Source organism: Lepidochelys kempii, chromosome 9 (genome assembly GCF_965140285.1).
Source record: "Lepidochelys kempii isolate rLepKem1 chromosome 9, rLepKem1.hap1, whole genome shotgun sequence".
In the NCBI taxonomy this organism is placed as follows: Eukaryota; Metazoa; Chordata; order Testudines; family Cheloniidae; genus Lepidochelys; species Lepidochelys kempii.
In genome coordinates, this window is record NC_136388.1 from 2416516 (window position 1) to 2441647 (window position 25132).

The window sequence follows — 25132 nt, forward strand, 5'->3', positions numbered from 1 at the left end:
ATTATGATCAGTTACAGTCACAGTGAAAGAATCTGGGGGTTGTTGTGTCTGTGTCTAGGTGCGCGGGTAACTTGCCTGATGATAGTGGTTGTTGCCATCCACACAACCGCAGCTGCTCTCCGGCACACAGGTGTCTCCACTCAGAACGTAGCCTTCGTTACAGAAACAGCCTTCCACTGGTAAGGAGCTGCAAGGGCTAAACGCAGAGGGAGTCACGCAGGTGGAAGGACACCTGCTCCCACAGCTCTTGTACTGGCTTCCTCCCGGACAGGAGATTGCTGCAAGTGAGAAGAAAAACCCACATCACTGAAAGGAAAAGATCCCAAAGCAATTCTCTTAAAACTTCCCCTCTTTGTTCCAGGACAGCAAAGGGTGGTTAGAAAGCTCTGCATATGGTGACTGCTCTGTGCTGAGGTTTTTCTCCAGGGACAGAGTGGAAAGCCTTTGTGCAGGGAATGACAGACAGACAGACAGACTAATGACGCCTGGTTGGGGACCGGTTGTATCCAGGGATCGGAAATAGGCAACAGGATACAAGTCCAGCCTTTCACCTATTGACGTGGACATCGGCTGAAACGCGCCTCCGGTGGCTTGTCTCTCGCAGCGCACAGCTGGCTGGTGGCCCGTGGAAAGCAGCCGAGATGGGTCATCGGTGTCCAGTGGCTTTCCACGCTCTGACTCTAGAGAGTCCTGTCCTTCTGCTGGTTGGCCGTTCACTCCCTCCAAGTCTCCACACTTCCCCTGCCCTCTGCACACCTGGCCTTCCCCTCTGCCCCTACCTCCTCCCTTCACTGTCCCCTCTCCCGTCCTCCTCCCTTTGCAGCTAATCCCCTCCCGACAAACCAAACCAACCAACCCAATCGCGGCAGGCCCAGGTCATTTACAATCCAGACCCCTGCTCACTCTGCTTGTGTCTTACTCCCTCCCGCAGCCTGCGCCTGTCTTGCTTAGACAGTGTGGAATGGGGCTTCGGAACAGGGGCTGTCCTCTGTTGCTTAGACAGTACCCAGAGCAATGGGCCCCCATCTCAGCTGGGGTCCATAGGTGCTGCTCTAATATACAGAAGAAATCATACGAACAATTTAGGGATAAGGAGGAGACTTTAGTGGGGGTACAATGCCCCAAATCTTCCTACTGCAGAGTTTTTTGCACCTTCCTCTGAAGCAGCTGATGATGGGGGCCGTCAGAGGCAGGATCCTGAGTTTGCTGGCACATGGCTCGGTTCCGAGAAGGCCCTTCCAATGGGGACCGCTTATTGCCTCAAGAGGACCTCTCCAGAACAGAGCTCATGCAGCCCGTGCACACAAGGTGGGGAAGGTCACCCTGCTGCTTCCTGGGCAGCAGATCTTCTAAGGGCTAATGGAGCAATGGTGGCCCTGATTCTCCTCTGGCTGACTCCAGCTTTACACTGGAGTACCTCCATGGACTTCAGTGGCTACTGCTGATTCACACCAATGGAAGTGAGCAAAGACACAGACCCTCTTCCTCTAAAACTGCCAGGCTAGTACCTTTCACAAGGACCTAACATTCCTTCCTAACAATTACAAAGAGAAGGGACTGTGGGGAGTTTCACTCGAGTCGCGGCTACTGTTTCTTCCACGGCAGCTCCCCAGACTGGAGACGCTCTTTGGATAAACAGAGCATTTCAACCTCTCAGGCGCTCTTACTTTACCAGCGCTAAATTCAGACAAATTAATACTTAGATGCTTTGTGAGGCTAGATCAGATTCAGTCTGAATATTATACCTAACCTGGCAGGATCCAGTGTAGAACTGGACCAGACTCAGGGCAAGAGAACGGAGAGACCACCCTCAAAGCATGACAGAAGAGGAAAGTGCATGCCGTCAGGGAATAGAGGAAGCTCTAATTTGAAGAGCTTCTTGCATGATGAAAGTTGAATTCCAGAACTTAATAGAGATCAATTACAACACTCACGGCACAAAGTATTATTTCTCCATTCTCTGCAGATCCCAGCATTTGTGCACGACTCTGCATAAGCCTGCAGCCCATTGCATAAGGACACTGTCGGCTCCTTCGTGTGACACATGTCGTAAACACAGTTTTCCAAGAAAATCTCTGGAGCTACTTTGGCGTGACAGTCCTTGAAGATACCTATGTTAAGTCAGGAAAGAAACAGAATCACAGAAGGGAAGATGGAAGAAGCCGAGCGGTGCCACTAACCATCCCCTGTCTTGGCAAGGAGTCAGTGCTCCCTGGCCAGTGTAGGCTGACCAGCTCGCGAGACTCAGCCAGACCAAACCTGGAGCTGAATACACCCAAACACTGATGAGATTTGGCTCAGTTTGGCTTAGGCCTGTCTCTACCATTTGCAGGGTAAGTACAACGTCACTCAAAGCGGACACCCTTGTTCTTGATAGAGAGCTAGCAACGCCCTGGTAGTTACTGTTTCCGGAGGAGGGAAGGCCTAAAGCACTTCAGCTACCCCTGTAAGAAAGCGGGCAATGGGGACCACCACACTATGTCTCTGCTGCAGCAGAGTGGAAATTAATGGGAGCTCTGTGTGGGCAGGAGCGGCAGAACGAGGCCCTTGAAGTGCAATGCCCAAATAATCGTCACATCCTGGTGCCATCTCAGTGCAAGATCCAGTCCGAGCAGGTAACTCAGGGCAACTCCTGGGGCTTCTAGTTCAGCTTTTCGCACTGGGGGCCATACACATGTCCCTGGGGACTCGGGGCCGAGGCCCCACGGAGCGAGGTCGGGACGGAGGCAAGGGCAGGCTGTCATTGGGAGTGATTTCAATCAGCTCGCCCAGGACTCAGCCATGGGCATCGTACCTGTCGGGTCGGTGATCATGCCACAAGCTGTGTCCTCCCTCGCTTCGCTCTCCAGCTGGGGGTCACAGACCAGCACTTGGTCAGGGGAGCATCTGGCAAGAGAGAGAAAAGTTTCTGATGAATGTTTCTTTATCTCCCCGGGCCAGATCTGGACAGGACGATTCCACGTCTGCCCAGCCACAGAGCGGACTCCAGGCTCCCTGAAAGGCTGCGTTCTGCCCCCACCTCCCCCACCACAGGAGGGGGCTCCCATTCCCGCACTGGGCACCTTGGGGTGCTCCACGACTCAGACGGAGTTGAATGAGGGGTGGAACACACTGCTGCGGGAACCAGTGGATCGGTCCGGCTCCTGACTGGGACAGCAAGTGACCTCCCACCCACCAGCAGGTCTTCCTGGACTGGGGGACAGCAGACCTGCGAAGGCAGATGGTAGCAGGCCAGCCACTCACCGCCTGCTTATGCTCAGCTGGGGAGGGGGCTCTTGGGTGTACGGGAGAGGATGGTTGTGCTCAGCCCCAGGAGGAGCCGAGGTGGTGGACCCCTGGATGGGCGCCCTGCGGCTGAGTAGGCAGCACGCTTTCCTAGAGCTTTTGTAGCAAAGACCCCCTGATTAGCGTCCTGCTGTACGTACATGGTGTTATTCTCTGCCACCAGCCAGCTCTCTCCAAGCTCCGTGGAATCTCCTGCAATGCTGCCATTCGGCTTTAGGTTGTCATCCTTTGCATCGCCGTTGTAATTACCTATCCAAAATGAAAACCGTGTAGATTACTTGAAATTCACAACTCCACAACGCACACTAGCGTGTGGTTGTCAAACACATTGTAATGAACCGGCTAGCGTGTATGTGCACCAGTGCCCACTCCGGGAAGGAGTACGAACTGCTCCCTACGCGGCTCAGACACCGCACTGCTCACAGCTGAGGAAGATTCCATGGGAGATTAAATGGTAGGGGTCTGTGAGTTTGGAGCAAATGGTTTGGCGTTCCGATTGTGTCAGATCACACGGTGACTCGGGTAAATGGGTGACAATACAATGAGAACTAACCCGCACCCTTACACTCAAATTCTATCATTTCCGAGGCTTAGAAGCCCTGGGGGTAACACTCAAGGAGACGTCATCCCATGGGGAATTTCCAGTCCATCCAGATCCAGGGAGAACCAGAAAACTCACAACACAACCTACTCTTACAATTTAATTCCAGGTGTTTAATTCCAGGTAATTTAATTCTGTGCAGGTGGCTGGGTGGCGTTGGTGGCCCCTGACCTACAGGAGGTGAGAGTAGATGATGTGTGGTCCCTGCTGGCCTTAAACTCGAGCAGTCCAATTTTCAAAGCTCAGTTTTCATCCCAGAGAAATGTGGATGAGCCTCTGATAAGCATCTGGGCTTCCGGACTGTTATTCCACGTATCGGGGTCCATTGGCCCTTTAAGCCTAGAGGCAGCCAGAAGACCCCGTTCCAGGAATACAGGAAGGAACAAAGGCAAAGGAAATGGCCTAAGCCAGAAGCGAGGAAGAGGTCCTAGGGAATGAGTAGTTGGATGGGAAAACCCAGGACGCTGCCCCTGTAAGGGACCGAGCCTGGGAGTCCTGTAGTGCAGAGCAGGGCAGGGCTCCTCTCTCTTCCAGCCAACTGCCTTCTCCCTCAGAACAGGGAGAGGCTGACAGGAGAAGGAAGCCAAAGCAAGAAGGCTGAGCTCCAGCTGTGAAGGACTGGGAACAGTAGTTTCCCCAGGAGCAGATGGGCACAGAAGGAGAGCCCCGGATGTGGAAGAAGAATCATAGAATCACAGAATATCAGGGTTGGAAGGGACCTCAGCTTTGCACTGTTTCTTTTTAAAAACTAGCCCCAGACGGGGGTGCGCATAGCCACAAACTACACCATCTGCTCAAGAAACTCCCTGAAAAAGCACAAGAACAAATCCGCAGAGACACACCCCGAGAACTCCGACCAGGGGTATTCTGTCTGCTACCCAAGATCCATAAACCTGGAAATCCCTGACGCCCCATCATCTCAGGCATTGGCACCCTGACAGCAGGATTGTCTCGCTATGTAGACTCCCTACCAGCACTCCCAGCTATCTTCGAGACACCACTGACTTCCTGAGGAAACTACAATCCATCGGTGATCTTCCTGATAACACCATCCTGGCCACTATGGATGTAGAAGCCCTCTACACCAACATTCCACACAAAGATGGACTACAGGCCGTCAGGAACAGGATCCCCGATAACGTCACGGCAAACCTGGTGGCTGATCTTTGTGACTTTGTCCTCACCCATAACTATTCCACATTTGGGGACAATGTATACCTTCAAATCAGCGGCACTGCTATGGGTACCCACATGGCCGCACAGTATGCCAACATTTTATGGCTGACTTAGAACAACGCTTCCTCAGCTCTCGTCCCCTAAGGCCCCTACTCTACTTGTGCTACATTGATGACATCTTCATCATCTGGACCCACGGAAAAGAAGCCCTTGAGGAATTCCACCATGATTTCAACAATTTCCATCCCACCATCAACCTCAGCCTGGACCAGTCCACACAAGAGATCCACTTCCTGGACACTACGGTGCTAATAAGGGATGGTCACATCAACACCATCCTATACCAGAAACCTACTGACCGCTATGCTTACCTACATGCCTCCAGCTTTCATCCAGACCACACCACACAATCCATCATCTACAGCCAAGCCCTATAATACAACCGCATTTGCTCCAACCCCTCAGACAAACACCTACAAGATCTCTATCAAGCGTTCTTACAACTACAATACCCACCTGCTGAAGTGAAGAAACAGATTGAGAGAGCCAGAAGAGTACCCAGAAGTTGCCTACTACAGGACAGGACCAACAAAGAAAATAACAGAACGCTACTCGCCATCACCTTCAGCCCCCAACTAAAGCCTCTCCAACACATCATCAAGGATCTACAACCTATGCTGAAGGATGACCCATCACTCTCACAGATCTTGGGAGACAGGCCAGTCCTTGCTTACAGACAGCCCCCCAACCTGAAGCAAATACTCACCAGCAACTACACACCACACAACAAAAACACAAACCCAGGAACCTACCCTTGCAGCAAAGCCCGTTGCCAACTGTGTCCACATATCTATTCGGGGGACACCATCACAGGGCCTAATCACATCAGCCACACTATCAGAGGCTCGTTCACCTGCACATCTACCAATGTGATATGTGCCAGCAATGCCCCTCGGCCATGTACATTGGCCAAACCGGACAGTCTCTACGTAAAAGAATAAATGGACACAAATCAGAGGTCAAGAATTATAACATTCAAAAACCAGTGGGAGAACACTTCAATCTCTTTGGTCACTCGATTATACACCTAAAAGTGGCCATACTTCAACAAAAAAACTTCAGAAACAGACTCCAACGAGAGACTGCTGAATTGCAATTAATTTGCAAACTGGATACAGTTAACTTAGGCTTGAATAAAGACTGGGAATGGATGTGTCATTACACAAAGTAAAACTATTTCCCCTTGTTTATTCCCACCCTTCACCCCCCCCACTGTTACTCACACGTTCTTGTCAACAGCTGGAAATGGCCGACCTTGATTAGCACTACATAAGGTTCCCCCATGCCCCCGCTCTCGTGCTGGTAATAGCTCACCTTATCTGACCACTCTCGTTACAGTCTGTATGGTAACACCCATTGTTTCATGTTCTCTGTGTATATAAAATCTACCCACTGTATTTGCCGCTGTATGCATCCGATGAAGTGAGCTGTAGCTCACGAAAGCTTATGCTCAAATAAATTGGTTAGTCTCTAAGGTGCCACAAGTCCTCCTTTTCTCATAGCCACAGTGGGTGCTCAGGAGGGAAGCAGCCCTGACACATCCCTGTTGAACCTGCTGAGCTTCAAGTATTGCCAGGCTTGTCTCCTGGCAATCTAACTGGTCTCTGCTTGCTTCAGAGCGGAGTTTCTCACTCATCACCCACGTGTGTTAACCTGGAGTCTCCTTTGCTGTGTCACTAGATCAGAACTGTGTCTCTTACATGCATCAAATACATGTCTCTGACCTCTCTCTGGCATCTGCTCTATTCCGTCTTGCTGGACTCTCAAGGGCTTGCTGCGATTTGTATCCTGCACGGCACCCAACATTTGGTTACGCTTGACAAAGAATACCAAAGAATTGTGGAGATTAAACATGAAAAGGACATACACTGGGTTATCTACTCCATCTTCTCGGCTACTTCAGCACTGGTCCCCAGAGGACCATTTTCTAATGCTTTGTCTTGCAGCAGACCCACCTTCTGCTGCAGCTGGACAACTAAAAACAGCTCTAAAAAGAAGGCTCAGTGATCAGAGAAGCCTTTGCCTGTGCTCGGACTGTGACTACGACAGTGCGGAGACAGTATGCTTCTGCGAGTGCAAGGAACAAGAGAGCACAGCAGAAAAGATCAGGACGGCTCCTAAACAGGGACTTGGAAATCTATCCTGACCCACAAGAAGGGCCTGAAAGTTTTATTCTCATTTCCAAGTTGAAAGAAATGAAAAGCACAGATTAGGCCGAAAAGCCCCAATCAAAGAGGGACAGACATGCTTCAATGCAAATAAGAGAAAAAAGATACGAGGGGACCTGGACCAGAGGCATCCAGGGTAGGACTGCGATAATATTTAGACTGCAGCTTATGAATGTGTTGAATGTGAGATTCCTCTCCTGTTAAAAATGACATCTGTAGTTGTCATTTCTGACACGAGAGTTAACGCCTGGGTAACCAGATTTCTTGTAAGTTACATTTGCCAGGTACCCGGACAATGATGGTTCCTTCAGTCCAGTGCCCGACATCGCAGTCCACACAAGACAGACTAGATTATGCTGGGATAAACAGAACACGGGACAAAAAAACCCAACCAATCCCCAAACTGCATGATTCACTGAAAATCTTCTGATCGTATGACTTGACGGTACTCAAGAACGGGGATACTCACCACACAGGCCACAGAGCTGGCCCTTGTAACAACCGGACACTGAGACCTCCACATAGTGATTGCCGTCAAATCTGACCCAGAGACCAAAATCAGTTTCCAAAAGCACGTAGCGCCCGCTGATCTGGACCTTGATCTTGTTTTCAATCACCACGGGCAGGTTCCTTCTGGTGCCATTCACCTGAATAACACGTTGGGAAAGTCTGGTCACGACTAGGTACCCCCATAATTCCCAGGGAATCGCCCGTGAATAGTCTAGCCAACGAGTTCACTGGCAGGAATGTTCTCATTCACACTGGGAATTTGGAGGAAATCTGACAGAAAGTTCACAGAAAGCCATTTTCAACTGCCAATCCTGAGTATTCTCCGGGGAAGCCTCATTCTAAGAAGCACACCCAACCAATGAGAAAACAGAAACTCACCATGTGACCTTTACGTCCAATCAAATGTCTCAATTTTTGCAGGTCTCAGTTTAAGCATGTCAGATGATTAAAATACTCCTTTTCAATAACATTTCACTTACAGTCACTTTCCTGTTCTTCAGCAAGGAAATCTGAGTTCCATAGACATCCACGTGCACCGACTTTACATAGGAAACTTTGGTATTGGAGCCCCTGTGCTCATTGGTGGTGGACACGTCAAAGGGTGGAAGCCCCCTGGAGCCGTTGCACACTTTGGAGAGGGTGTAAGTGCAGTTTCCCATGAAATGGTGAACTCTGCCATCAAACGTGTAGTAATGCGGGTCCCCTGAGGCACTGCAGGTGGCACGGCCTTAAAAGGAAGAAACGTGGATTTATCCCCTGCAAATCCCTCCCACGTAACTGCACCCCTGTCACCTGCGCTCCACCGAGCACTTCATGTTGGTGCGCACTTCCTGCTCACGCCACTTCAGAGCTCACAGAAACAGCATCGACCGGGAACAGAGTGGGGAGGAGGCAGGCAAGCTGCCCCATCCCTAAATGCCATTGTGCTGTAACTGGAAGACATCTGCGAGGTTCCCTGGAAACTCAGGGAAGTCGTCCTCCCTGACGTGGGTCTTGATCTGGTGATGCGGAAACTAGGCTGAGACCTTCCAAACTCATTTTCCCTTCTGATCGGGGACAAGATCTGAACCCTGCTCTCACAGGGGGAGTGGGCCTCGGGAAGAAGCAGGAGTGGTCACCGTCAGGTCATATGAATTTCTGGCAGTGCAGATCTCGAGAGAGGAAGCTCCCATGTATCGCAACCCATTTCGCCACTTGAGAAGCTAAGTGACGAGCACAAGGCTCCACTGCAAGTCAGTGGCATCCCACGGAATAATAACGAGATGACGTGACTCCCTGTATCCTGCTTTCACCAGAAGTGACCACTTCCTTTTACAACCAATACAGTGTTCATGTTCCTCGGCTATGCCCAGCAATGTGATTTCTGAACACCTAGGAAACTGACAATAGCATTGTGGTTGCGTGAAACCCACTGGAAATATCTCATGGATTTTTCAAACTCTGTTACCTAGAAATGGAGGACACAGAACCAAAAATTCATTGTTAAAGAAGAGCACTCTTGGTCTACGTTGAATCTCAGCTCTAACGCTAAGGCTTTGGTTCTAAGTTGGAGCCAAACCCAGAAGAGACGTAGTAAACGGAAGCATATAAGATGTGGTTAAGTGCCTCTGAGAAGAGTTCGCAAGAGTTTGCTCTGTCCGCTCTGACCCCGAGCACTAGGGCAATCCCCAGGTTGTCCTCCAGCAAGACTCAAAGGCTTAGACAAACCTGCACTAGTTCCACACTTGGCTAGAGCTACCAGCTGCTTTACCATTTGTAAGGTGAAAAGGTTTTGGGTCGCACCGATGGAATAACTCTACCTGGGGGACTGGTCAGCATTACTGTTGGACTTGCCTTCCTAAAACATAAATGTGGAGTTTTCAAACAGCTATTAGGGTGGGAACGTAATCTGCAGTCAGGCACCAATTTCTCACCCCACATGTGAATGGGGAGGAGCTTTGTCCAACACAGAGGAACCCACGTTACCTGTCTGACAGGGCTCTGCTGTCGTTGGAGTTGCTGTGGTCGGGGAGTTTCCTGGCAAAATATACAAAGGAAATAACATGAAGAGGTTGGTCACTCTGTTCTGTGAGGAGTAGACTAGGACGACTCTTGAACAGTTTCCTCTTGGACTTTAAATGATCATGTGATCAGGAGAAATGTGATTCGACAAAGACTGAGCGCAATCTCAAAACGTAATAGCTCTTAAAACGCCTCACGATAAACAGACGGAACGTGTCTTTACCACCTGCCCCCCAACTCCACCCCCAGTCCTCCTCTGTGAGTAGAGAGAAGGATTTAGTCTCAGCCACAGTCTCCTAGCAGATTAACCTGTGCTGCTTATTGTGTGGGGCGGAGTGGTCTCCGAAGCAGGGCTTGTTCCTTGCACTGTTGTAGACTCTAACGAGATGATCACAGCATTGGTTGGTGAGGGCCAGGAACCCAGCGTGAGGTTCAGTAACATACACGGTGGGAACTGGGGACCCTTCTCCAAAATGAACCGTTCCGCCTCCCAGATGTTACGTTCTTTGGAACCTCATCTGCACCCAGCCACCGAGTTCACAGCCCACCAGGAAATGTCCAGGAGATTGAGGAAGCACTTACCTGATGGACTGGTGCCTACTGCAGTTGGACTTGAAGTCGTCGAGGCGTCTACTGGAAAAAGACACAAAGACATTCACGTTGAGAGGCTGTTCATGCTGTTCTATGAAAAGTTCTATAGGATAACCCTCGGAAGCTCTTTTTTAGACTGCAGATGACCACGTGTGAGAAATGTGATTCTAGAAACACAGAGCACATGACATGTACCCAAACAGCACCCAGCATCCAGAGACACGTCATTCTCAGAGACGCCTGTCATGCAAAACACCTGCGACCTGGTAGCTCTGCCAGAAAACGGAGAAGAGTGAATGTGCCCGCGGGCTCTCTGCACCGTGCAGATGACCTGTGTCTACCCCTGCGCGCGAGTACTTTGCAAGAGCAACTTAGACTCTTGGTAGTTTTTAATTTGCCTCCCCCCCGCAGCCCATTGGTACTTTCCTAAATCAACCCCTTTGAGTTCAACGTTTGCATTTGTGGCATTGGGTGATTTGGGGCTTGATTCTGCATTCCCTACTCAGGTCAAACTCCAGTGATCCTGCAAAGGTCTATGCCAGCTCCACTCCCACTGCAGGGGAGGGAGCTCCGTGATGGCAAGATAGGGGATTTGTCTTTGACTGTCTCTTTGCACTGGCAAGAATCAGCCGTCAGCTCCTTCCTGTGCCATCACATAAGGGATAAAGTATCTGGAAAAAGTCCTTCTGGACCAGAAGCCTCTGATTACTGAACTCACACGTGGAACCTTTTTCAGGGAGGACTCACCAGTGGGGTAACAGCCCAGCTCCCCGTCCTGAACACCACAGATCTCCAGCGGTCCACACGCCCAGCCTGTGCAGGTGATGTTGTTATTGCTGTTGCAGGTGCAGTGCTCAGTGCAGGCGTCGTGGGTGAACCAGCTCTCACCCAGCTGTGAGAGAACGGAGAAGCACTTGACTAGATAATCGTAGAAAGTCTATCGACTAGTGTCACCTACGCGCGGTGCTTTGCAAACTCTGGGTCCTGCCCCAGTCCTGGGTCACGGAATGGAAGGCGCTGGGTCGCGGCACCTCGGGCCAGACCCCCACCGGGCTGTTAAAGTGCCGTCGGCGGTGCTTTTCGGCTAAGTCCGGCTAGTCCCTACCCATTCCCCCACTGCGCAGCGCCCCCACAAACTGAGTGCGGTGGTGGGGAGCGATGCCTGTGGGCGAGAGCCACGCAGAGCCGCCTGCGTGCCTCCTCCTAGGAGCCAGACATGCTTCTGGATGTTTCTGGGGCCCAGTGTGGTCTGCAGTGCCAGGACAGGCGGGAAGCCTTCCTCTGCACCCCAGCTCCGCTGCTCACCAGGACCTTCCGGAGGTAAGCCCGTGTCCGAACCCCGTGCCCCAATCCCCTGCCCCAGCCCTGAGCACCCTCCCCATACCCTGCATCCCAAACACTCTGTCCCCGACCCCACCTCAGAGCCTGCACCCCCAGCCGAGAGCCCTGAGTCCCTGCCACACCCCAACCCCCTGCCCCAATCCTGAGCCACCCCCAAATCCGGAGCCCTCTGCTGCAGCCCACAGCCCTCAGCCCCAGCCGAGAGCCTGCACCCCCAGCTCAGAGACCTGACCCCTTCCGCACCCCAACCCCATGCCCCAGCCAGAGCCCCATCCCGCACCCTGAACCCCTCATTCCCGGCTCCACCCCGCAGCCCTCACCCTCACACCCCAATCCCCTGCTCAAGCCCTAAGACCCTCCCACACCCCAAACCCCTCATCCCAGCTCCGCTGCGTCGCTGGTATCAACAATTTTCTTCAACTGGGCCACAAAAACAAGAGTTTCAAAACTCCTGCCCTAGTGGATAATCAAAGGAGTTGAGAACAGTTCAATGCCTTTGATACTCTCCATGCTACGAGCTCCCTCTCTAGTGTCCCTCCCTGAGACACTGTGGCCCAGGAGAAGGTGTCTGGGACTGGGACACTTGAGACCTGCGTTCTAGTCTCAGCACTGGCCTGCTGGATGAGCTTACGCAAGCCATTTGACCGCTCGGTGCCTCAGTTTCCCCTTCTGTAAACTGGAGAGAATGATACCGACCTCCTTGGTAAAGCGCTTTGAGATCTGCTCTTGACAAGAGCTAGGAATGGTTATTATTTACATGAACAATTAGATCCACACAACCCACTGACCTGAGCCCAGAGGAAGTTAGTCTCTCTTCATTAATTATGATCAGTTACAGTCACAGTGAAAGAATCTGGGGGTTGTTGTGTCTGTGTCTAGGTGCGCGGGTAACTTGCCTGATGATAGTGGTTGTTTCCATCCACACAACCGCAGCTGCTCTCCGGCACACAGGTGTCTCCACTCAGAACGTAGCCTTCGTTACAGAAACAGCCTTCCACTGGTAAGGAGCTGCAAGGGCTAAACGCAGAGGGAGTCACGCAGGTGGAAGGACACCTGCTCCCACAGCTCTTGTACTGGCTTCCTCCCGGACAGGAGATTGCTGCAAGTGAGAAGAAAAACCCACATCACTGAAAGGAAAAGATCCCAAAGCAATTCTCTTAAAACTTCCCCTCTTTGTTCCAGGACAGCAAAGGGTGGTTAGAAAGCTCTGCATATGGTGACTGCTCTGTGCTGAGGTTTTTCTCCAGGGACAGAGTGGAAAGCCTTTGTGCAGGGAATGACAGACAGACAGACAGACTAATGACGCCTGGTTGGGGACCGGTTGTATCCAGGGATCGGAAATAGGCAACAGGATACAAGTCCAGCCTTTCACCTATTGACGTGGACGTCGGCTGAAACGCGCCTCCGGTGGCTTGTCTCTCGCAGCGCACAGCTGGCTGGTGGCCCGTGGAAAGCAGCCGAGATGGGTCATCGGTGTCCAGTGGCTTTCCACGCTCTGACTCTAGAGAGTCCTGTCCTTCTGCTGGTTGGCCGTTCACTCCCTCCAAGTCTCCACACTTCCCCTGCCCTCTGCACACCTGGCCTTCCCCTCTGCCCCTACCTCCTCCCTTCACTGTCCCCTCTCCCGTCCTCCTCCCTTTGCAGCTAATCCCCTCCCGACAAACCAAACCAACCAACCCAATCGCGGCAGGCCCAGGTCATTTACAATCCAGACCCCTGCTCACTCTGCTTGTGTCTTACTCCCTCCCGCAGCCTGCGCCTGTCTTGCTTAGACAGTGTGGAATGGGGCTTCGGAACAGGGGCTGTCCTCTGTTGCTTAGACAGTACCCAGAGCAATGGGCCCCCATCTCAGCTGGGGTCCATAGGTGCTGCTCTAATATACAGAAGAAATCATACGAACAATTTAGGGATAAGGAGGAGACTTTAGTGGGGGTACAATGCCCCAAATCTTCCTACTGCAGAGTTTTTTGCACCTTCCTCTGAAGCAGCTGATGATGGGGGCCGTCAGAGGCAGGATCCTGAGTTTGCTGGCACATGGCTCGGTTCCGAGAAGGCCCTTCCAATGGGGACCGCTTATTGCCTCAAGAGGACCTCTCCAGAACAGAGCTCATGCAGCCCGTGCACACAAGGTGGGGAAGGTCACCCTGCTGCTTCCTGGGCAGCAGATCTTCTAAGGGCTAATGGAGCAATGGTGGCCCTGATTCTCCTCTGGCTGACTCCAGCTTTACACTGGAGTACCTCCATGGACTTCAGTGGCTACTGCTGATTCACACCAATGGAAGTGAGCAAAGACACAGACCCTCTTCCTCTAAAACTGCCAGGCTAGTACCTTTCACAAGGACCTAACATTCCTTCCTAACAATTACAAAGAGAAGGGACTGTGGGGAGTTTCACTCGAGTCGCGGCTACTGTTTCTTCCACGGCAGCTCCCCAGACTGGAGACGCTCTTTGGATAAACAGAGCATTTCAACCTCTCAGGCGCTCTTACTTTACCAGCGCTAAATTCAGACAAATTAATACTTAGATGCTTTGTGAGGCTAGATCAGATTCAGTCTGAATATTATACCTAACCTGGCAGGATCCAGTGTAGAACTGGACCAGACTCAGGGCAAGAGAACGGAGAGACCACCCTCAAAGCATGACAGAAGAGGAAAGTGCATGCCGTCAGGGAATAGAGGAAGCTCTAATTTGAAGAGCTTCTTGCATGATGAAAGTTGAATTCCAGAACTTAATAGAGATCAATTACAACACTCACGGCACAAAGTATTATTTCTCCATTCTCTGCAGATCCCAGCATTTGTGCACGACTCTGCATAAGCCTGCAGCCCATTGCATAAGGACACTGTCGGCTCCTTCGTGTGACACATGTCGTAAACACAGTTTTCCAAGAAAATCTCTGGAGCTACTTTGGCGTGACAGTCCTTGAAGATACCTATGTTAAGTCAGGAAAGAAACAGAATCACAGAAGGGAAGATGGAAGAAGCCGAGCGGTGCCACTAACCATCCCCTGTCATGGCAAGGAGTCAGTGCTCCCTGGCCAGTGTAGGCTGACCAGCTCGCTAGACTCAGCCAGACCAAACCTGGAGCTGAATACACCCAAACACTGATGAGATTTGGCTCAGTTTGGCTTAGGCCTGTCTCTACCATTTGCAGGGTAAGTACAACGTCACTCAAAGCGGACACCCTTGTTCTTGATAGAGAGCTAGCAACGCCCTGGTAGTTACTGTTTCCGGAGGAGGGAAGGCCTAAAGCACTTCAGCTACCCCTGTAAGAAAGCGGGCAATGGGGACCACCACACTATGTCTCTGCTGCAGCAGAGTGGAAATTAATGGGAGCACTGTGCGGGCAGGAGCGGCAGAACGAGGCCCTAGAAGTGCAATGCCCAAATAGTCATCACATCCTGGTGCCATCTCAATGCACGATACACTCTGAGCAGGTAACTCAGGGCAACTCCTGGGGCTTCTAGTTCAGCTTTTCGCACTGGGGGCCATACACATGTCCCTGGGGACTCGGGGCCGTGGTCCCAGGGAGCGAGGTCGGGACGAAGGCAAGAGCAGGCTGTCATTGGGAGTGATTTCAATCAGCTCGCCCAGGACTCAGCCATGGGCATCGTACCTGTCGGGTCGGTGATCATGCCACAAGCTGTGTCCTCCCTCGCTTCGCTCTCCAGCTGGGGGTCACAGACCAGCACTTGGTCAGGGGAGCATCTGGCAAGAGAGAGAAAAGTTTCTGATGAATGTTTCTTTATCTCCCCGGGCCAGATCTGGACAGGACGATTCCACGTCTGCCCAGCCACAGAGCGGACTCCAGGCTCCCTGAAAGGCTGCGTTCTGCCCCCACCTCCCCCACCACAGGAGGGGGCTCCCATTCCCGCACTGGGCACCTTGGGGTGCTCCACGACTCAGACGGAGTTGAATGAGGGGTGGAACACACTGCTGCGGGAACCAGTGGATCGGTCCGGCTCCTGACTGGGACAGCAAGTGACCTCCCACCCACCAGCAGGTCTTCCTGGACTGGGGGACAGCAGACCTGCGAAGGCAGATGGTAGCAGGCCACCCACTCACCGCCTGCTTATGCTCAGCTGGGGAGGGGGCTCTTGGGTGTACGGGAGAGGATGGTTGTGCTCAGCCCCAGGAGGAGCCGAGGTGGTGGACCCCTGGATGGGCGCCCTGCGGCTGAGTAGGCAGCACGCTTTCCTAGAGCTTTTGTAGCAAAGACCCCTGATTAGCGTCCTGCTGTACGTACATGGTGTTATTCTCTGCCACCAGCCAGCTCTCTCCAAGCTCCGTGGAATCTCCTGCAATGCTGCCATTCGGCTTTAGGTTGTCATCCTTTGCATCGCCGTTGTAATTACCTATCCAAAATGAAAACCGTGTAGATTACTTGAAATTCACAACTCCACAATGCACACTAGCGTGTGGTTGTCAATCACATTTTAATGAACCGGCTAGCGTGTATGTGCACCAGTGTCCACTCCGGGAAGGAGTACGAACTGCTCCCTACGCGGCTCAGACACCGCACTGCTCACAGCTGAGGAAGATTCCATGGGAGATTAAATGGTAGGGGTCTGTGAGTTTGGAGCAAATGGTTTGGCGTTCCGATTGTGTCAGATCACACGGTGACTCGGGTAAATGGGTGACAATACAATGAGAACTAACCCGCACCCTTACACTCAAATTCTATCATTTCCGAGGCTTAGAAGCCCTGGGGGTAACACTCAAGGAGACGTCATCCCATGGGGAATTTCCAGTCCATCCAGATCCAGGGAGAACCAGAAAACTCACAACACAACCTACTCTTACAATTTAATTCCAGGTGTTTAATTCCAGGTAATTTAATTCTGTGCAGGTGGCTGGGTGGCGTTGGTGGCCCCTGACCTACAGGAGGTGAGAGTAGATGATGTGTGGTCCCTGCTGGCCTTAAACTCGAGCAGTCCAATTTTCAAAGCTCAATTTTCATCCCAGAGAAATGTGGATGAGCCTCTGATAAGCATCTGGGCTTCCGGACTGTTATTCCACGTATCGGGGTCCATTGGCCCTTTAAGCCTAGAGGCAGCCAGAAGACCCCGTTCCAGGAATACAGGAAGGAACAAAGGCAAAGGAAATGGCCTAAGCCAGAAGCGAGGAAGCGGTCCTAGGGAATGAGTAGTTGGATGGGAAAACCCAGGACGCTGCCCCTGTAAGGGACCGAGCCTGGGAGTCCTGTAGTGCAGAGCAGGGCAGGGCTCCTCTCTCTTCCAGCCAACTGCCTTCTCCCTCAGAACAGGGAGAGGCTGACAGGAGAAGGAAGCCAAAGCAAGAAGGCTGAGCTCCAGCTGTGAAGGACTGGGAACAGTAGTTTCCCCAGGAGCAGATGGGCACAGAAGGAGAGCCCCGGATGTGGAAGAAGAATCATAGAATCACAGAATATCAGGGTTGGAAGGGACCTCAGCTTTGCACTGTTTCTTTTTAAAAACTAGCCCCAGACGGGGGTGCGCATAGCCACAAACTACACCATCTGCTCAAGAAACTCCCTGAAAAAGCACAAGAACAAATCCGCAGAGACACACCCCGAGAACTCCGACCAGGGGTATTCTGTCTGCTACCCAAGATCCATAAACCTGGAAATCCCTGACGCCCCATCATCTCAGGCATTGGCACCCTGACAGCAGGATTGTCTCGCTATGTAGACTCCCTACTAGCACTCCCAGCTATCTTCGAGACACCACTGACTTCCTGAGGAAACTACAATCCATCGGTGATCTTCCTGATAACACCATCCTGGCCACTATGGATGTAGAAGCCCTCTACACCAACATTCCACACAAAGATGGACTACAGGCCGTCAGGAACAGGATCCCCGATAACGTCACGGCAAACCTGGTGGCTGATCTTTGTGACTTTGTCCTCACCCATAACTATTCCACATTTGGGGACAATGTATACCTTCAAATCAGCGGCACTGCTATGGGTACCCACATGGCCGCACAGTATGCCAACATTTTATGGCTGACTTAGAACAACGCTTCCTCAGCTCTCGTCCCCTAAGGCCCCTACTCTACTTGTGCTACATTGATGACATCTTCATCATCTGGACCCACGGAAAAGAAGCCCTTGAGGAATTCCACCATGATTTCAACAATTTCCATCCCACCATCAACCTCAGCCTGGACCAGTCCACACAAGAGATCCACTTCCTGGACACTACGGTGCTAATAAGGGATGGTCACATCAACACCATCCTATACCAGAAACCTACTGACCGCTATGCTTACCTACATGCCTCCAGCTTTCATCCAGACCACACCACACAATCCATCATCTACAGCCAAGCCCTATAATACAACCGCATTTGCTCCAACCCCTCAGACAAACACCTACAAGATCTCTATCAAGCGTTCTTACAACTACAATACCCACCTGCTGAAGTGAAGAAACAGATTGAGAGAGCCAGAAGAGTACCCAGAAGTTGCCTACTACAGGACAGGACCAACAAAGAAAATAACAGAACGCTACTCGCCATCACCTTCAGCCCCCAACTAAAGCCTCTCCAACACATCATCAAGGATCTACAACCTATGCTGAAGGATGACCCATCACTCTCACAGATCTTGGGAGACAGGCCAGTCCTTGCTTACAGACAGCCCCCCAACCTGAAGCAAATACTCACCAGCAACTACACACCACACAACAAAAACACAAACCCAGGAACCTACCCTTGCAGCAAAGCCCGTTGCCAACTGTGTCCACATATCTATTCGGGGGACACCATCACAGGGCCTAATCACATCAGCCACACTATCAGAGGCTCGTTCACCTGCACATCTACCAATGTGATATGTGCCAGCAATGCCCCTCGGCCATGTACATTGGCCAAACCGGACAGTCTCTACGTAAAAGAATAAATGGACACAAATCAGAGGTCAAGAATTATAACATTCAAAAACCAGTGGGAGAACACTTCAATCTCTTTGGTCACTCGATTATACACCTAAAAGTGGCCATACTTCAACAAAAAAACTTCAGAAACAGACTCCAACGAGAGACTGCTGAATTGCAATTAATTTGCAAACTGGATACAGTTAACTTAGGCTTGAATCAAGACTGGGAATGGATGTGTCATTACACAAAGTAAAACTATTTCCCCTTGTTTATTCCCACCCTTCACCCCCCCCACTGTTACTCACACGTTCTTGTCAACAGCTGGAAATGGCCGACCTTGATTAGCACTACATAAGGTTCCCCCATGCCCCCGCTCTCGTGCTGGTAATAGCTCACCTTATCTGACCACTCTCGTTACAGTCTGTATGGTAACACCCATTGTTTCATGTTCTCTGTGTATATAAAATCTACCCACTGTATTTGCCGCTGTATGCATCCGATGAAGTGAGCTGTAGCTCACGAAAGCTTATGCTCAAATAAATTGGTTAGTCTCTAAGGTGCCACAAGTCCTCCTTTTCTCATAGCCACAGTGGGTGCTCAGGAGGGAAGCAGCCCTGACACATCCCTGTTGAACCTGCTGAGCTTCAAGTATTGCCAGGCTTGTCTCCTGGCAATCTAACTGGTCTCTGCTTGCTTCAGAGCGGAGTTTCTCACTCATCACCCACGTGTGTTAACCTGGAGTCTCCTTTGCTGTGTCACTAGATCAGAACTGGGTCTCTTACATGCATCAAATACATGTCTCTGACCTCTCTCTGGCATCTGCTCTATTCCGTCTTGCTGGACTCTCAAGGGCTCGCTGCGATTTGTATCCTGCACGGCACCCAACATTTGGTTACGCTTGACAAAGAATACCAAAGAATTGTGGAGATTAAACATGAAAAGGACATACACTGGGTTATCTACTCCATCTTCTCGGCTACTTCAGCACTGGTCCCCAGAGGACCATTTTCTAATGCTTTGTCTTGCAGCAGACCCACCTTCTGCTGCAGCTGGACAACTAAAAACAGCTCTAAAAAGAAGGCTCAGTGATCAGAGAAGCCTTTGCCTGTGCTCGGACTGTGACTACGACAGTGCGGAGACAGTATGCTTCTGCGAGTGCAAGGAACAAGAGAGCACAGCAGAAAAGCTCAGGACGGCTCCTAAACAGGGACTTGGAAATCTATCCTGACCCACAAGAAGGGCCTGAAAGTTTTATTCTCATTTCCAAGTTGAAAGAAATGAAAAGCACAGATTAGGCCGAAAAGCCCCAATCAAAGAGGGACAGACATGCTTCAATGCAAATAAGAGAAAAAAGATACGAGGGGACCTGGACCAGAGGCATCCAGGGTAGGACTGCGATAATATTTAGACTGCAGCTTATGAATGTGTTGAATGTGAGATTCCTCTCCTGTTAAAAATGACATCTGTAGTTGTCATTTCTGACACGAGAGTTAACGCCTGGGTAACCAGATTTCTTGTAAGTTACATTTGCCAGGTACCCGGACAATGATGGTTCCTTCAGTCCAGTGCCCGACATCGCAGTCCACACAAGACAGACTAGATTATGCTGGGATAAACAGAACACGGGACAAAAAAACCCAACCAATCCCCAAACTGCATGATTCACTGAAAATCTTCTGATCGTATGACTTGACGGTACTCAAGAACAGGGATACTCACCACACAGGCCACAGAGCTGGCCCTTGTAACAACCGGACACTGAGACCTCCACATAGTGATTGCCGTCAAATCTGACCCAGAGACCAAAATCAGTTTCCAAAAGCACGTAGCGCCCGCTGATCTGGACCTTGATCTTGTTTTCAATCACCACGGGCAGGTTCCTTCTGGTGCCATTCACCTGAATAACACGTTGGGAAAGTCTGGTCACGACTAGGTACCCCCATAATTCCCAGGGAATCGCCCGTGAATAGTCTAGCCAACGAGTTCACTGGCAGGAATGTTCTCATTCACACTGGGAATTTGGAGGAAATCTGACAGAAAGTTCACAGAAAGCCATTTTCAACTGCCAATCCTGAGTATTCTCCGGGGAAGCCTCATTCTAAGAAGCACACCCAACCAATGAGAAAACAGAAACTCACCATGTGACCTTTACGTCCAATCAAATGTCTCAATTTTTGCAGGTCTCAGTTTAAGCATGTCAGATGATTAAAATACTCCTTTTCAATAACATTTCACTTACAGTCACTTTCCTGTTCTTCAGCAAGGAAATCTGAGTTCCATAGACATCCACGTGCACCGACTTTACATAGGAAACTTTGGTATTGGAGCCCCTGTGCTCATTGGTGGTGGACACGTCAAAGGGTGGAAGCCCCCTGGAGCCGTTGCACACTTTGGAGAGGGTGTAAGTGCAGTTTCCCATGAAATGGTGAACTCTGCCATCAAACGTGTAGTAATGCGGGTCCCCTGAGGCACTGCAGGTGGCACGGCCTTAAAAGGAAGAAACGTGGATTTATCCCCTGCAAATCCCTCCCACGTAACTGCACCCCTGTCACCTGCGCTCCACCGAGCACTTCATGTTGGTGCGCACTTCCTGCTCACGCCACTTCAGAGCTCACAGAAACAGCATCGACCGGGAACAGAGTGGGGAGGAGGCAGGCAAGCTGCCCCATCCCTAAATGCCATTGTGCTGTAACTGGAAGACATCTGCGAGGTTCCCTGGAAACTCAGGGAAGTCGTCCTCCCTGACGTGGGTCTTGATCTGGTGATGCGGAAACTAGGCTGAGACCTTCCAAACTCATTTTCCCTTCTGATCGGGGACAAGATCTGAACCCTGCTCTCACAGGGGGAGTGGGCCTCGGGAAGAAGCAGGAGTGGTCACCGTCAGGTCATATGAATTTCTGGCAGTGCAGATCTCGAGAGAGGAAGCTCCCATGTATCGCAACCCATTTCGCCACTTGAGAAGCTAAGTGACGAGCACAAGGCTCCACTGCAAGTCAGTGGCATCCCACGGAATAATAACGAGATGACGTGACTCCCTGTATCCTGCTTTCACCAGAAGTGACCACTTCCTTTTACAACCAATACAGTGTTCATGTTCCTCGGCTATGCCCAGCAATGTGATTTCTGAACACCTAGGAAACTGACAATAGCATTGTGGTTGCGTGAAACCCACTGGAAATATCTCATGGATTTTTCAAACTCTGTTACCTAGAAATGGAGGACACAGAACCAAAAATTCATTGTTAAAGAAGAGCACTCTTGGTCTACGTTGAATCTCAGCTCTAACGCTAAGGCTTTGGTTCTAAGTTGGAGCCAAACCCAGAAGAGACGTAGTAAACGGAAGCATATAAGATGTGGTTAAGTGCCTCTGAGAAGAGTTCGCAAGAGTTTGCTCTGTCCGCTCTGACCCCGAGCACTAGGGCAATCCCCAGGTTGTCCTCCAGCAAGACTCAAAGGCTTAGACAAACCTGCACTAGTTCCACACTTGGCGAGAGCTACCAGCTGCTTTACCATTTGTAAGGTGAAAAGGTTTTGGGTCGCACCGATGGAATAACTCTACCTGGGGGACTGGTCAGCATTACTGTTGGACTTGCCTTCCTAAAACATAAATGTGGAGTTTTCAAACAGCTATTAGGGTGGGAACGTAATCTGCAGTCAGGCACCAATTTCTCACCCCACATGTGAATGGGGAGGAGCTTTGTCCAACACAGAGGAACCCACGTTACCTGTCTGACAGGGCTCTGCTGTCGTTGGAGTTGCTGTGGTCGGGGAGTTTCCTGGCAAAATATACAAAGGAAATAACATGAAGAGGTTGGTCACTCTGTTCTGTGAGGAGTAGACTAGGACGACTCTTGAACAGTTTCCTCTTGGACTTTAAATGATCATGTGATCAGGAGAAATGTGATTCGACAAAGACTGAGCGCAATCTCAAAACGTAATAGCTCTTAAAACGCCTCACGATAAACAGACGGAACGTGTCTTTACCACCTGCCCCCCAACTCCACCCCCAGTCCTCCTCGGTGAGTAGAGAGAAGGATTTAGTCTCAGCCACAGTCTCCTAGCAGATTAACCTGTGCTGCTTATTGTGTGGGGCGGAGTGGTCTCCGAAGCAGGGCTTGTTCCTTGCACTGTTGTAGACTCTAACGAGATGATCACAGCATTGGTTGGTGAGGGCCAGGAACCCAGCGTGAGGTTCAGTAACATACACGGTGGGAACTGGGGACCCTTCTCCAAAATGAACCGTTCTGCCTCCCAGATGTTACGTTCTTTGAAACCTCATCTGCACCCAGCCACCGAGTTCACAGCCCACCAGGAAATGTCCAGGAGATTGAGGAAGCACTGAGAGATCCACCTTACCTGATGGACTGGTGCCTACTGCAGTTGGACTTGAAGTCGTCGAGGCGTCTACTGGAAAAAGACACAAAGACATTCACGTTGAGAGGCTGTTCATGCTGTTCTATGAAAAGTTCTATAGGATAACCCTCGGAAGCTCTTTTTTAGACTGCAGATGGCCACGTGTGAGAAATGTGATTCTAGAAACACAGAGCACATGACATGTACCCAAACAGCACCCAGCATCCAGAGACACGTCATTCTCAGAGACGCCTGTCATGCAAAACACCTGCGACCTGGTAGCTCTGCCAGAAAACGGAGAAGAGTGAATGTGCCCGCGGGCTCTCTGCACCGTGCAGATGACCTGTGTCTACCCCTGCGCGCGAGTACTTTGCAAGAGCAACTTAGACTCTTGGTAGTTTTTAATTTGCCTCCCCCCCGCAGCCCATTGGTACTTTCCTAAATCAACCCCTTTGAGTTCAACGTTTGCGTTTGTGGCATTGGGTGATTTGGGGCTTGATTCTGCATTCCCTACTCAGGTCAAACTCCAGTGATCCTGCAAAGGTCTATGCCAGCTCCACTCCCACTGCAGGGGAGGGAGCTCCGTGATGGCAAGATAGGGGATTTGTCTTTGACTGTCTCTTTGCACTGGCAAGAATCAGCCGTCAGCTCCTTCCTGTGCCATCACATAAGGGATAAAGTATCTGGAAAAAGTCCTTCTGGACCAGAAGCCTCTGATTACTGAACTCACACGTGGAACCTTTTTCAGGGAGGACTCACCAGTGGGGTAACAGCCCAGCTCCCCGTCCTGAACACCGCAGATCTCTAGCGGTCCACACGCCCAGCCTGTGCAGGTGATGTTGTTATTGCTGTTGCAGGTGCAGTGCTCAGTGCAGGCGTCGTGGGTGAACCAGCTCTCACCCAGCTGTGAGAGAACGGAGAAGCACTTGACTAGATAATCGTAGAAAGTCTATCGACTAGTGTCACCTACGCGCGGTGCTTTGCAAACTCTGGGTCCTGCCCCAGTCCTGGGTCACGGAATGGAAGGCGCTGGGTCGCGGCACCTCGGGCCAGACCCCCACCGGGCTGTTAAAATGCCGTCGGCTGTGCTTTTCGGCTAAGTCCGGCTAGTCCCTACCCATTCCCCCACTGCGCAGCGCCCCCACAAACTGAGTGCGGGGGTGGGGAGCGATGCCTGTGGGCGAGAGCCACGCAGAGCCGCCTGCGTGCCTCCTCCTAGGAGCCAGACATGCTTCTGGATGTTTCTGGGGCCCAGTGTGGTCTGCAGTGCCAGGACAGGCGGGAAGCCTTCCTCTGCACCCCAGCTCCGCTGCTCACCAGGACCTTCCGGAGGTAAGCCCGTGTCCGAACCCCGTGCCCCAATCCCCTGCCCCAGCCCTGAGCACCCTCCCCATACCCTGCATCCCAAACACTCTGTCCCCGACCCCACCTCAGAGCCTGCACCCCCAGCCGAGAGCCCTGAGTCCCTGCCACACCCCAACCCTTTCCCCAATCCTGAGCCACCCCCAAATACGGAGCCCTCTGCTGCAGCCCACAGCCCTCAGCCCCAGCTGAGAGCCTGCACCCCCAGCTCAGAGACCTGGCCCCTTCCGCACCCCAACCCCGTGCCCCAGCCAGAGCCCCATCCCGCACCCTGAACCCCTCATTCCCGGCCCCACCCCGCAGCCCTCACCCCCACACCCCAATCCCCTGCTCAAGCCCTAAGACCCTCCCACACCCCAAACCCCTCATCCCAGCTCCGCTGCGTCGCTGGTATCAACAATTTTCTTCAACTGGGTCACCAAAACAAGAGTTTCAAAACTCCTGCCCTAGTGGATAATCAAAGGAGTTGAGAACAGTTCAATGCCTTTGATACTCTCCATGCTACGAGCTCCCTCCCTAGTGTCCCTCCCTGAGACACTGTGGCCCAGGAGAAGGTGTCTGGGACTGGGACACTTGAGACCTGCGTTCTAGTCTCAGCACTGGCCTGCTGGATGAGCTTACGCAAGCCATTTGACCGCTCGGTGCCTCAGTTTCCCCTTCTGTAAACTGGAGAGAATGATACCGACCTCCTTGGTAAAGCGCTTTGAGATCTGCTCTTGACAAGAGCTAGGAATGGTTATTATTTACATGAACAATTAGATCCACACAACCCACTGACCTGAGCCCAGAGGAAGTTAGTCTCTCTTCATTAATTATGATCAGTT

General features: G+C 51.4%; 2 protein-coding genes across 2 annotated transcripts; both read right to left on the reverse strand.

Moving 5' to 3' along the window:
• Nucleotides 1-54: 54 nt before the first annotated feature.
• Nucleotides 55-12373, reverse strand: LOC144930863 (zonadhesin-like). Its single transcript, XM_078854321.1, has 10 exons — nt 12365-12373; nt 11140-11284; nt 10384-10434; nt 9766-9816; nt 8280-8527; nt 7760-7937; nt 3426-3534; nt 2795-2886; nt 1935-2111; nt 55-278 (listed from the first exon to the last, which is right to left on the reverse strand). The coding sequence occupies exons 1-10, from the start codon at nt 12371-12373 to the stop codon at nt 55-57; spliced, it is 1284 nt and encodes a 427-aa protein (XP_078710447.1).
• A 235-nt stretch (nt 12374-12608) lies between these two features.
• On the reverse strand, nt 12609-24938 carry LOC144930864 (zonadhesin-like). The gene is made up of 10 exons (XM_078854322.1): nt 24930-24938; nt 23706-23850; nt 22950-23000; nt 22319-22369; nt 20833-21080; nt 20313-20490; nt 15979-16087; nt 15349-15440; nt 14489-14665; nt 12609-12832 (listed from the first exon to the last, which is right to left on the reverse strand). The coding sequence occupies exons 1-10, from the start codon at nt 24936-24938 to the stop codon at nt 12609-12611; spliced, it is 1284 nt and encodes a 427-aa protein (XP_078710448.1).
• Nucleotides 24939-25132: the final 194 nt, after the last annotated feature.

What these genes read in the sequence shown, in the direction of transcription:
- LOC144930863 (XM_078854321.1), bottom strand. An exon ending in TGAAGAACAGGAAAGTGACT is followed by an intron (nt 7,938 to 8,279) that starts GTAAGTGAAATG and finishes CGTGTTATTCAG; the next exon opens with GTGAATGGCACCAGAAGGAA. An exon ending in CCAGCTCTGTGGCCTGTGTG is followed by an intron (nt 3,535 to 7,759) that starts GTGAGTATCCCC and finishes CATTTTGGATAG; the next exon opens with GTAATTACAACGGCGATGCA.
- LOC144930864 (XM_078854322.1), bottom strand. An exon ending in TGAAGAACAGGAAAGTGACT is followed by an intron (nt 20,491 to 20,832) that starts GTAAGTGAAATG and finishes CGTGTTATTCAG; the next exon opens with GTGAATGGCACCAGAAGGAA. An exon ending in GAGAAATAATACTTTGTGCC is followed by an intron (nt 12,833 to 14,488) that starts GTGAGTGTTGTA and finishes TCTCACTTGCAG; the next exon opens with CAATCTCCTGTCCGGGAGGA.